Source organism: Gekko japonicus, unplaced genomic scaffold (genome assembly GCF_001447785.1).
Source record: "Gekko japonicus isolate JY-2015 unplaced genomic scaffold, Gekko_japonicus_V1.1 scaffold730, whole genome shotgun sequence".
In the NCBI taxonomy this organism is placed as follows: domain Eukaryota; kingdom Metazoa; phylum Chordata; class Lepidosauria; order Squamata; family Gekkonidae; genus Gekko; species Gekko japonicus.
Genome location: NW_015164689.1, coordinates 232,621 through 245,510, shown reverse-complemented (window position 1 = coordinate 245,510; position 12,890 = coordinate 232,621). Strand labels below are relative to the sequence as shown.

The following is a 12,890-nucleotide window of genomic DNA, read 5'->3' as shown; positions in this document are numbered from 1 at the left end:
ACGAGGGAGCCCACCTCAGCAGTAACACCTTAGTGATCCTGCCGGCCCTGCCTCCACAGTGACTTCTAATACTCCTTCCCCCTCCCCCTCCTTCACTGGACAGGCAGCTGCCAGGAGGAGGCAACTTAGGAATGTGGCAAGGACATTTGCACATAGTACTCCTGCGGGGCACTGAGCTGCACAGGCCAAGTACCAGCAAGATCACCCTGAGGTGCTTAGAACAACACAGTCTCCATATGAGCAAAACAATCCAGGAACACAAGTAGAGAGGCCATCACTTTTGTGGAAGGTAGCAGGAGTTGACTTAACAGAGGACTGCTTCTCACATGGAATGTTCTATGTGGCTTGCTCCAGATTGAGCTCACCAAGCAGCCTGGTGATCCTAGCACATGAGGGCAGAACCACCAATGTGGTCTACAGAGAGGTCCTTCGGTAGAGGGGGAAAAAAACTACGTATGTCTCACTTCATTTCTTACACTACAATCTTCTCTGTTAGAATTCCTACAACAAATGCCACATTTCAAATTTCACATCATCGTTATTATAACTGGATTTATGGAACTTAAATATCGTAGTGAAGCACAGGTAGACGGCTAGTAGGATATAATTGAGCTGAATAAATTCAGCAATACCAAAAATTTCCCAAACCCCAGTATCATACTGATTTGGGAATATCAGCAAATACCAATATTTGTTCAGATCTGATATATCCGAACCCGAAAAATACCGATTTTGTTTTGGTGCACACCCCTAGTCCCCAGTGGGGAGAAAGACAGGATACAAATATCTGCTTAAATAAATGTTTTTAGTGATAAAGATTCCTGATCCAAATGCATCTAGAGACCTGCTGATGTGTTCAGCATAGTGCCATTATCTTATTAACTAGCAAAGCATATTTTCATGTTGGAGCTCTTGGCTTTCTTGTGCTTCTTAAACTTGTGGGATAACTTGAGTAGTTTCCCTGAATAAACCAGCACTTGTTATATGGCTCTGCTGCCCTCTACTGGGGAACAGCCATTAGTACACTGCAATTTTGGCATTTTAAGGAGCCCTCGTTGGATTTCCCTAATCTGGATGACCCAGGCTAGACCCATCTCATCAGATCTAGGAAGCTCATCAGATCTAGGAAGCTAAGCAAGGTCAGCCCTGTTCAGTATTTGGATGACAGACCAGCAGGGAAGACCAGGGTCACTATGCAGCGGCAGGCAATGGCAAACCACCTCTGAATGTCTCTTGCCTTGAAAACCCTATGGAGTTGCCATAAATTAGCTGTGACTTGTGGGCACTTTCCACCACCACTTGCTGAGTTCTGGTAAATAAAAATTCATAGGGAGATAGTACCTTCCACTAGAACACAAGGCAAAAGCAAGAAGTGTTCTGGACTCACTTTCTCTCACTTGTAGTAATCTGTAATTTAAAACAAACTGAGAATTGTTTTGTCGATCGCTTCTGTTGGAATGTTGGCACAACCACAGATATCTGAAAGAACATATCATGAGGAGGCCAGGAGAATCAGGGCCCAAGTACCATCAGTACATGGGAATGGGGTGGTGGCAGCGGGAAATTATAAGCTTCCTAAGGAACAATTGCTTGATAGTATGGGGTATAAAGGTCTTAAATAAAACAAAATATTAAAATAGTACAAAATTTGTAACATTCACCTTGTCCCCAATCCTGTCTCATGTACATAATCTTATGAATCATGGGGGGAAACCGTATTTTCTATCTGGAAGAGCCACAGTTGACTGTATCATGGTAGTGGACTTCATCCCTGACTGCCCACCCCCTCAAAGCCCTGGGCCAGGTAAAGTTCATCCATTCTGCATCCCTGTGGTTGAGCCCTGAGGCCAATAGTTCTCCTCGAAGAGGTAGACTGCTGGAGAGATTTAGGGTTAAAGTATCTACGATAGTGAAGGGTGCTTGGCTGATGCTAACCCTGGTGGCTTGCTGTTGCCCCTTTTCCTTCTCACAGCTGGGTGTGAAGAAAAAGAAGTTCATGCCTTATAACCACCAGCACAAGTACTTCTTCATCCGTGAGTATAATTTCCTTTCTGTTGCAAAATAGGGCTAGTGCTGCAAGCTCACAAAATTTAGTCGCTTACAAATGTTTTTATGAGATTGTTCACCCACACACAACAATGGTTCATATGATGTAAAAAGATGCATTCATACCTGGCCACCTATAGGTAATTCTTTTGCACCACAGATAACCAGGGGAATGGCTCTTTACAAGCCTCTTTTAGCCTGCAGTGCTTCTAACCCTGGGACCATTCTCCCTGTCCAGCTTTACAGCAGATTGCAACATACTGGCTGAAGGCAATCAGTTGCAGCCTGTTGGGTGAAAGCCTCTTCTCAGCTGGGTGAGGAGGCATGTTCAACACCGGGGCTTTTGGTTCTAATGGTCAGGTGCTTTAATGCTAAATCAGGAGAGAAAAAGAAGTGGTGCCCAGAGAACAAGAACCCTGCATTGCCAGAGCAGGGGAAGGGGGAAGTGGGAGATGACCGCACAAATTAGGGGAGAAACCAGGAAGTCTTCTAGGGCCCCGTTTGCTTACTGCTGATGTCGGATACTAATACATTCCTGAATTCACTTTTTAATTTGCTCCAGTTGGACCCCCAGCTCTGGTGCCCTTCTACCTACAGTGGTACATCTTCTACTTTGTGGTCCAGCGCAAACAGTGGGTGGTGAGTAGGCCTTGCTCTTTGCAGGCTTGTGGGCCCTTGTGAATCCCCAGCGTGGGTCGGGGGTCAGATGCAAGTCCAGTGGTCCAAGTGCATGTGACTTTGCTGGATACAATGTGTGCCCTTGCTTATGGCAGTTAGGTGGTGGGGTGGTGGGCAGGGCAGCAGGAGGATAGTTCTGTGGATTTTGTAAATAGACATGGGAGGGAGTGGTTTGTTTTCTCTTTTCCCTTCCACAAATGAAGCCACTTTATGATCCCCATTCCTTTTGCCTATCCACTTCTCTCTTGTTGTCCTCGAAAGTAAAACCTTTTAGTGTCTACCTTTTTTGGGCTCGGGAGCAATGTTCCCTCTAAGCTGTGGAGTCTTGTGAGCAAAAATTCTACTTTGTGAGCGACTGGCATTAAAGTTGTGAGCGAGCAGTTTGGCTCCTGCATCAATTAGTTTGCTCCGGAGCCATCCCTACCTGAGCTAAGACAAAAATCTGTGAGCCGGAGGCTAAAAAACTGTGAGCTGGCTCACACCAACTCAGCTTAGAGGGAACGCTGCTTGGGAGGGGTCTGCCCTCAGTACTTCACCTGTGGGCACTTGAGCAAGGAACCCTGGGGAGAGAACTCTGGGCTGTCATTTCCTGCACTGCAGATAGGGCTGCCAAGCCGCGGTGGGGGATCTGTGTGTCGTCACAGGATCCCTGCCGCGGGGGACAGCAATACGCGTTGCACCGCCGTCGCCAGGATGTGTGTCGTCACAGGATCCCTGCCGCGGGGGACAGGATACGCGTTGCACCACCATCGCCAGGATGTGACGCTACGCGTCACATCCTGGCGACGGCGGTGCAACGCGTATTGCTGTCCCCCGCGGCAGGGATCCTGTGACAACATACAGATCCCCCGCTGCGGCTTGGCAGCCCTAACTGCAGAAGGAAAGGGAGAGCACGGATATCTCGAAGTAGGACTCTGCAGGCAGGCTCCCGGGCTGAGCAAACGGGTGGGGGAAGTGTGGTATTATAATAATCGCTTCTTTAGAACATCCCTGCTCTCCTTTTGTGGCAGGACCTGGCCTGGATGGTGACTTTTTATATCCGGTTCTTTCTGACTTACTCATTCTTACTGGAACTCAAGAGTCTCCTTGCTCTCTTCTTCATGCTCAGGTAAATCAGATTTGAACCCCTTTCCTTCTTTCATGGGATGATCATCTCACGCCAATCTGCATTGATCAAAAAAGCAGAACTTTTTAATTACAACGGGTGATTCAGGCTTCATTGAGAGGGAACTTGTGTAAGTGTGTTTGCGCAATGAGTCTTTGCATGAACAGGTGTGCTATCTTTTCCACTCCCCTCTTGAGGCACAAATCTGTGCCCTGTGTGCTCCCGGAGCCAAATAAGGAACGCACGGTTGGAGTCCAGGGAGAGGATAAATATCTGGCTATTGCAGTAATCAGGGAAATACAGGACTGGATACCTTGGCATCCAGTAACACCAAGCTGTATTCTGCCTAGCGATGTAAAGGCCCAGAAAAAAAATCAGAAACATTCGAGGGGAAAACATTCTTCCCCCGTTTTTTTCCTGAAGCCTTTTTTGTTTTTTTCTGAAAAATTGGAAACATTGAAGATTATGGAACGTTTTATTTTAACATGATGTATAAAATATTTTAAGACAAGGTGTTCAAATATTTTCCAAATCGTTTCTAAAAAATACATATGGTATCAGATTGATCTAATTTCTGTGCACTGAGGACAAGCAAGTCCTAGGTTACCAACTGAACTCTCCAATGCGAGAAGAAGATGCATTTCTTCCTTTAGGAGGTGCTATTGTCACAAGAAAAGAAAAAGGTTTCAGTTTTGTTTTTGCATGTGGGTGGGAATTCTGTTTGTAATAATTGTTTGGATACACTATATTTTTAATATGCTAGTTGTGATAATTTCAAGCCAAGTAAAAATGTCCATAGTCATATTTTATGTTCCTAAAGTAACAGAATGACTTTCAATCTGGAAAAGAAAAAAATAGTGCTAATGTAGCATTTTTTTCAATTTTTCCAAAAATTTCCGGTTTTTCCTGGGGGAAAAAAATGGAAAAAACCTGGGTTTTTTCCGAGCTTCAAAATTTCTGGAAATTTTACATCTTTAATTCTGCCCCAACCAGGAAGGGCAACAGGTCTTATACCCCAAGTGACATCATTACAGTTTATACATTAAGAAATCTTCCATTGGGGTCCAACAGGTCTCATAATCAAAGCATCATTTTAGCTGGCATTTCTCTATTGGCAAACCCCTATCTGGATCTTAAGTGTCAATAATTGTGTCATCTTATCTGGCCCCAGAACAGTGGAGAAAACCTCAATGAACAGAGGGGCCTCCTTCTGGCATCATTCCTGGCTTGTTTGCTTCAGCATGGAACTAGGGAGTTTCCTGATAACATACATAAAACTTAACTCTTGGCCGACGTTCTGGGGCCAGATGCTCAGCTCTACACAAAAAGACATTTGTTTTGAAAACACTCCGTCTTTCCATCTCATAGCTACACTTTCAGAATGGCCTTCAGCTTATAATTTGAAATATGCATTGCATTCCATTATTTTCTGAATCTATCAAAAAGAACCTTTGGCAATTAAAAATACTCTCATTAACTCTATTCTAAGTCTCTTCTACATGGGTTAAGTGCTAAGGTCTAAATTCACTTTAATCAGACTCCTAATAAGGAGCTGTGGTGGCTGAAGTGCAGGCTGTGGAAGGTCAGTAGTTCAGCAGTTCGAGACCCGGGTGCCGCAAGACGGAGTGAGCTCCCGTCTCTAGTTCCAGCTCCTGCCAACCTAGCAGTTCGAAAGAAAGAAATTGCAAGTAGATAAATAGGTACCGCTTCGGTGGGAAGGTAACAGCGTTCCGTGCGCCTTGGTGTTTAGTCATGCCGGCCACATGACCACGGAAACGTCTTCGGACAGCGCTGGCTCTTCGGCTTTGAAATGGAGATGAGCACCACAACCCTAGAGTCGGACTCGACTGGCTTTCAAGCAAGGGAACCTTTACCTTTACCTTTAATAAAGCACAGTGACAGCTGTCATTTTACCTGTCAAGAGAAATGCCAGAAATCACAATCATAAATCCAATTCACTGGTCCCTTGTCCCAAACTGACACGTTTTAGTGCTGTGATTGTGAGTGCACCATGCTCATAAAGGAGGAATTAATCTAAACAAAATTATTTAATAACCCTTTCTTGTCAGTTGAGCAAGACTTTTAATCTTCCTCCGTCTACACCTTTTCACATGTGCATTTTCTTTTGCCCGATGTGATTTTGCAATCCTAATTCTAGCTCTGTGCTAACCTTCGAATGTCTGGGTTATTTGGAAATTGGCTTATTCGAGTACTGGTGTTTTCAGTGGCTTTCCCACTGAATTCAGTGGCTGACAATGTGGTCACTGCCTCCCTTTGTTTTGCACAGATTTATAGAGAGCCACTGGTTTGTCTGGGTGACACAAATGAACCACATCCCAATGAACATTGATTATGACAAAAATGTGGAATGGTTCTCAACCCAGGTGAGATTTGCATCCTTTCTAGTAATGATTATTATAAAGACAAGAACTCAGAGAGAGAGAGAGAGAGAGTGCAATGGCATCGTGAAGGAAAGGCTGGAGAATAATATTTGGTGGTCAGGGTGGGTTGGTATCATAGAGTGTATAAAGTTAGGAAGGAGTTTTAATAATCTTAAATGCAACAGGAATACGGGAGAAGACAGGGAGTGAAGAACAAGAACGAAGAGTTTGAAGCGCAGGAAAGTTTGGTGGAAAGTCCCCAATGGAATGCCTTTTGGGGGATTAATCTGTTTATTTCTGCCCTGCCTTCCTCCCCAGTGGGGACCCAAAAAGGCTCACATAATTCTCCTCTATTGTGTCCTCACAACAACCCTGTGAGGTAGGTTAGGCTGAGAATATGTGATTGGCCCAAGGTCACCCCAAACTGGGGATTTGGACCGGGATTTCCCAGATCCTAGGCTGACACTTTAACCCAGAGGTTCCCAGACTTTTCAAACCTGTGGGCACCTTTGGAATTCCAACAGATGGTGGTGGGTGCAACCAGAAATGGCTACCACAGGAAGTGGAGCCGTCCACAAACTGTCAGGGAGTGAGGTCATGCATAACTCTAATAGTAATATCCTTTTCACACGACTTTCTAAATCGAATGGTTTATGTTATTGTCCCGTCATGGAGTAAACCAGTACAGGGACGGCTGTTTCACACAGCCTTTCCCTTCCGGTAAGGAGCCATCTCTGAAGCGGTGTGTCATTTCAAACGGCGCCGCTTTCTTTTCCCGCCGTTTCCCCCCGTGTGCACGATCTTCCTGAGAGGGTTTTTCTTTGTTAGTGTTCTATTGGGAGCACTATGGCGCTGGAGCAGGACCACAGAGCAGCGCCATAGCAACCCCATTGAGATGCCTGGACTCCACTTAGACACACTGACATCCGCTACTGCTGTCACCAGGAAACAAGGAGCTCACTGGATACAGAGTTCAAGCGCAGGTGGGTGGGTGGGAACTGGACAGTTTTGAAACCCAGCAAGCTGTAAGATACATGAAGGACACAGCCACCGTGTCATCCTTTGAGCTGGTGTATTTATCTACAGTAAACTGAAGAGTATGGTCATGGTCAACGAAATCCAGCTGGCTTTCATCCCAAAATAACTTCATCCTCTACCCATGTTCTTATAAAGCAGGGAAGCCTATAACTTGCCCACCACTGACAGCAGACTTATTGGACAATAGTTACATGGATCTGTTGTATCACCTTTTTTGTAAATGGAAACTATCATTACATGTCACCAAGAGGTAAGCATGATGCCTGTCTCATTAATCTGAGTAAAAATAGGTGCAAATATCTTGGCCCACCAGTCTGCATTTACTTCAGATTACTCTGGAGGCACCAAATCAGGTCCTGGTACCTTCCCAGATTTCCTTTGAGAGATGAGAGATTTGACATCTGTTACTGCAACTGGCAGAAGTCCTGTTGAACAGGATGCCTTTGCAAATTAACATGTCGTTTTAAAATATTTTTTTCCTGCATACACACAACATCCCTTCAGTCATGCTGTGAACACCCGTGTGCTGTGGCGGCAGCTGCTGCCAGAGCAACTTTAAAAAAAGGATCTGCACAGCCAACCAGATCTTCAGTGCCCAATCAGAAGCCCTGCTGGGTAAAAAAAGCCCCATTTGGCCCCACCCACTTTCTTTTTGGGTCCCAGGAAAGGTGTCAGGATGCTTCGTGGCTCTTAGGGGGTACCATGTTGGGGACGGCTCTGACTGCTACACTTTTGTGTGTAATGTTCAACACATGAGCACTCATCATGGTTGGGTGGATGACTGGCCCCCAAGGAGTCTTGAAAGGTCCTTTATGTTGAGTCCTGAATCCAGTGTGATCCTTAATCTATCCTTCTAGCTGCCCCCCCCCAGTGATGTCGTGGTGGACCCTGGCCCTCTCAGGAGTGTGTATTATTGGAAACGTGCCATTGGCACAACCACGTGCATGCATATTATTCATCCACCCTTTGCCAAAGGCGCCTCTTTTTGCAGATTCTGTACTTCTGGTTAAAGTGCTCAATTGACAGTGGAGAAAACTCCAGTATGGATATCACTTCTTTCAGAGTAAAATTCAGTGTTTGTTCTTCTGAGTGGTGTGATGAAGACTTTCCCTTGGAACCCAGTGAAGTCGAGCAACCAGCCTGGAGATAGTGATCACACTAGAACCTCCCTCATTACGAGGGGCTCCTACACCAGTCCCTTATCTTTATTTTTCTCTTTGCAGTCATAAATCCCTGAACAAAGTAGGAGGGGGGTGGGGAAGGGTGTGCCATCATCCGCGGGAATGGCCAGCTGGATGGGAAACTGAAACACCGTCATGTGGCTGCTTATCTCTCTCCTCCCTCTGCAGCTCCAGGCAACCTGCAACGTGCACCAGTCTTTTTTCAATGACTGGTTCAGCGGACACCTCAATTTCCAAATTGAGCACCAGTGAGTACCTCCTTTTTGAAAGACAGGAAGATCTCTTGTGGCAAAGCAGTCATTACAGCTGCCAACACAGTTTGGGGAAACAGGCTTGACTCAGGGAGGAGTTCCAATCTGGACTGCTTGGCTTAAGCTGTCAGACAGGCAAAGAGGGAGATGCCCGTGCTGTAATTGGGAACCCGTTCTGAGGCCCTTTGCTAATATCTGCTTGGGCAAGCAGGGACCAAGTATAATGTCTCTAGGCCTAGAACAAATTTGTAACATGCGCTTCTCCACTCATGCACACTCATCCAGGGGTCATTTTATAGAAAAAGAGGTGCAGGAGCTCATTAGTGTAACTCATTTGCATAACTGCATATGCCACACCCCCTGACATCACTGGAAGTGTGTCAGAAGGCAACACCCACCGCTCAGGCTCCACTGGACTGTTTTGGATTGCTAGCTATTGGGGGGCGGGGGTGTTGGATTTCTAGGTATTGGGTGGGGGGGGGGGAACGCGCAGATCTGCCCTCACAGAGGAGGGAGAGCTTGTACCTGAAGGCGGGATGAAGGGGGGCTCTGCAACTTACCTGGCTCCTTCTTGCTCCTCGTGGCCCGACTGAGGGCTGCTGGGAGCAGGGGGCGGGGCTTGTTGCATGTGCCCCCCCGGGCTCCTTACTGCCAGAGCTCCGCTCCTGTGCGCTCCCGCAGGAAATGACCCCTGCGTCTCATCCTATACATACTGTGGCAGTGTGTCGTGAAAGAAAAAGGTCTTGATTTCTGAAATTACACAAACGGACCCCAGCGTGGTAGTGGGCTTGCAGTCTGGACTGAGCAGGCCTTCCTAGAACTTTGAGAGCGTACCCATTGTCTTCCTCCCCAAATTATGCTTGGGTCCTGGGCAGTAGGCAAGATTAACAAGCATGGAGAACTCTGGGGCCAGCTTCACAGTGGATTATTGCATGCAGTCATGAGCCTCAGGAGAGGGGAGTGTTGGGGGGCAGGCACATGATCCTATGATGTGTTCTTTCTCTGCAGCCTCTTTCCTACCATGCCTCGACACAACTTCTGGAAGGTGACTCCCTTGGTGAAGTCCATGTGTGCAAAATATGGCATTGAGTACCAGTCCAAGCCTCTGCTCACAGCCTTTGCGGACATTGTATAGTAGGTATCAGTCAATGTGATGCCAGAGTTTTGTGGCCCATATGAAAGGGTGGGTCATCTTGTGTGGGGAGTCATATCAGATGGACATGGTGTGAAAGGGCCACAAGCAGAATGGGAAAGGTGGGGTTTCAGAGGGGATTGTCTCTTGCGACTGCTTCTAATGCTACCCAGTAGGCTGGGGAGAATTTTAAATAGGGAAACACCCGTTGTTAAAGTCCCAGTTCCTGAAGCATTCGTCTCTGAAGAGTCTTCTGCAACCCCCTTGTAGAAATTATTGTTAGGGCCAGGGGTGCTGTGTTTTCCCATCTTCCTTAAAGAGCATCCAAATCCTGTGCTTTGTAGAGATTAGGCAAATATGGCATGTGCACGCAAACTATTTCTCATCAAGCATTTGGAAGTGCTAGTAGTGGATGCTCTGCAAAGGAGAGGTGCTTAGGCAAGGTCTAGGAGCCATGAGGAGGAGGGGAAGCGCTGCAGATAGAAACCCAGCCCATTTTGGCTGCACAGAGGAGACATAAAAATTCTGTGGCGTCTCATCTGGGATAGCACATTCACACATGCAAGTCACCAGGATGTTGTGATCAAGAGATGAACATGCATGTCTGAACAGGCTCTGTGGCTCTTTCTAGGAGATGTCACTGCCTCTCCTGGTGTAGTGGTTAAGTGTGCGGACTCTAATCTGGGAGAACGAGGTTTGATTCCCCACTCCTCCACTTGCACCTGCTGATGTGACCTCGGGTCAGTCACAAGCTCTGGCACAGCTGTTCCTGAAAGAGCAGTTTGTGTCAGAGTTCTCTCAGCCCCACCCACCTCACAGGGTGTCTGTTGTGGGGAGGGGAAGGGAAAGGAGTTTGTAAGCCGCTCTGAGACTCCAAGTGAAGGGCGGGGTATAAATCCAATCTCTTCTCTCTTCTCATGTGTATCTTTATCCTTCATGCTCACTAGAGTTGGTAGACTTCCTGGCCCACTGTCTCATTTCCCTTTATGTTTTATTTCCACTTGTTTTCTGAGCCACCATGATCTGTATTTTTCCCCCCTCTTTCCAGCTCTCTGAAGGATTCAGGGGAGCTCTGGCTGGATGCATACACGCACCATTAAGAAGGACGCAACATCTCCTTGGAGAGGAGCCACCCACTTTTGCCACCTCTAGAAATTGGCACCTTGAAGCAGGCAAGGGCCTCACTTCGGTGGGGGTGGGCAGCTGGTTGAGCTGAATTCGGCAACTGGATGTGATGTGTTACCCCTTGCTCTTTGCTCATTGCTCCTCTGGACTTCGTGAGCTACTGAGACGTTCCCCAGGGACATCTGTAGGACCAGGAAACAAACTCCCATCTATTTGCTGTCATATGTAGAGAGGAAATCTTACAAAGAATCTTTTGGCCTTGCTGTCTAACTTGCCTTGCTCCCTCTCAGAGTAAAAGGAACCAAGGATGAGGCGGAAGCCTGAGAAGTAAAGGAGGAGAGGGGTTGGGTGCGACAGGAAACAACATGCAGAGTCTGAGAGCTGCAACAGTTTGAAGATAAGAAACAAGACACAGCGAGAACCAGAGGAGATCATAGATGCCCAATTTCAGAAGAAGGACTGCAGGAAGAGAGCAGCCAAAGTCTGACATGGGGACAAGTGCCCAGGAAAGACTGGACAGTAGCTGGACTTCCTCAATGGCAGAAATCTATCAGGGGAGTCTGTAACATCGTTGGCTGTACTTTTCTCACAAAGAGCCAGTTTGGTGTAGTGGTTAAGTGTGTGGACTCTAATTTGGGAGAACCAGGTTTGATTCCCCACTCCTCTACTTGCACCTGGTTGGATGGCCTTGGGCAAGCCATAGTTCTGTCAGAGCTGTTCTTGAAAAAGAGCAGTTTCTGGCAAGAGCTCTCTCAGCCCCGCCTCCCTCACAGGGTGTCTGTTGTGGGGAGGGGAAGGGAAAGGAGTTTGTAAGCCGCTCTGAGACACCTTTGGGTAGTGAAGGGCAGGGTATAAATCCAATCTCTTCTTCTCTCCTCCTCCTCCTCCACTTGCCAATCCATAGGACGGATTTTGATTCACAAATAATGGATGTCAGTGGACTGATTATTGGCTCCTACACAGACGGAGAAATTGATGCTGATGGACACTCTGGTGCTTTCTTACTTTAACTGCGAATATGCCTTCAGTGGTTGAGGAGAAGGACCAAAGTAAACTTTTGTTACTCACCTGGAATGGCGTTCTTTCTATATTCCACCTTGCCCAGTTACTAAGGGCTCTTTGTCTACAACACAGCCAATTTGTCTGCACTCTGCAAAGAGAATACTCACTACCTACTCCGGGACGTCTCCTGTGAAAAGGATGCCTGTTTGTGATTTAAAGACATGTTTTGCATCACTTTGGAGCAGAGATTCCTCAAGTTGTAGCCAACTTCCAAGTAAAGGGGGGGGGGAAACACCCCAAGTCTCACCGTTATTTTGACAGAGAAAAGCCGCCATGATTTGTCCCTGTAACTCCTTCATGGCCTCTTAGTCACACAGACACCTCCCCATATGGTCAAAATGAGACACGGCCTTGAGGAAATTCAGCTCTAGACAAACATGGTACCTCTTTTACATGACGTCAGTTGATTGTTCAGCCCTTCTTGAGGTGGAGCAGGGGCAGGCCCGCTGGATTGTCCTCGTACTCTTCTCTCTGAGGCACACCGACCGGAGGGCCTGCAGCTAAACGTGCTTTGTGTTTCCCAAAGGAGAGATTACACGGAGGCGAAACTGTGTCTACAATCCTGGATTGCTTTCCAGACTTCTGCAGTGCCACTCACATTAACAAATGGGAATGTGTTTCATTTTTTTGCATCGCCCTGGTTGTAGGGAGCCAAGCTTAGAGGCAGAGTGGGAACCCTCACCCGTAATGGGTGGAAATGGTGTCATCATCTAATCACAATCACCCGTAATGGGTGGAAATGGTGTCATCTAATCACAGCAACTGCTCATTTATCCCTTTGGGAGGTCCGCATAATGTATGAAGGCGCGATTAGACTTCCTAGAAAACGTTACCATTCCAGCCCCCACAGAGAGCAGTGGTGCAGCCATCCAAAGGAAGCCATTCTGTTGC

The 12,890-nt window shown here is 46.9% G+C and overlaps 1 protein-coding gene across 2 annotated transcripts in view; it reads left to right on the top strand.

The window, feature by feature from the left end:
* FADS1 (fatty acid desaturase 1) overlaps nt 1–11,625 on the top strand; it is a 17,459-nt gene extending 5,834 nt beyond the window's left edge. Inside the window, exons 5-11 of one of the 2 annotated variants that reach the window (XM_015409373.1) lie at nt 1,973–2,033; nt 2,609–2,685; nt 3,735–3,832; nt 6,117–6,213; nt 8,598–8,677; nt 9,689–9,814; nt 10,861–11,625. In XM_015409373.1, coding sequence (XP_015264859.1) covers nt 1,973–2,033; nt 2,609–2,685; nt 3,735–3,832; nt 6,117–6,213; nt 8,598–8,677; nt 9,689–9,814; nt 10,861–10,912 — 591 coding nt within the window. In that variant the 3' untranslated portion in view covers nt 10,913–11,625. The remainder of the gene's footprint in view (nt 1–1,972; nt 2,034–2,608; nt 2,686–3,734; nt 3,833–6,116; nt 6,214–8,597; nt 8,678–9,688; nt 9,815–10,860) is intronic. The other variant, XM_015409374.1, reaches the window with a different exon arrangement.
* The last annotated feature ends 1,265 nt before the right edge of the window (nt 11,626–12,890 follow it).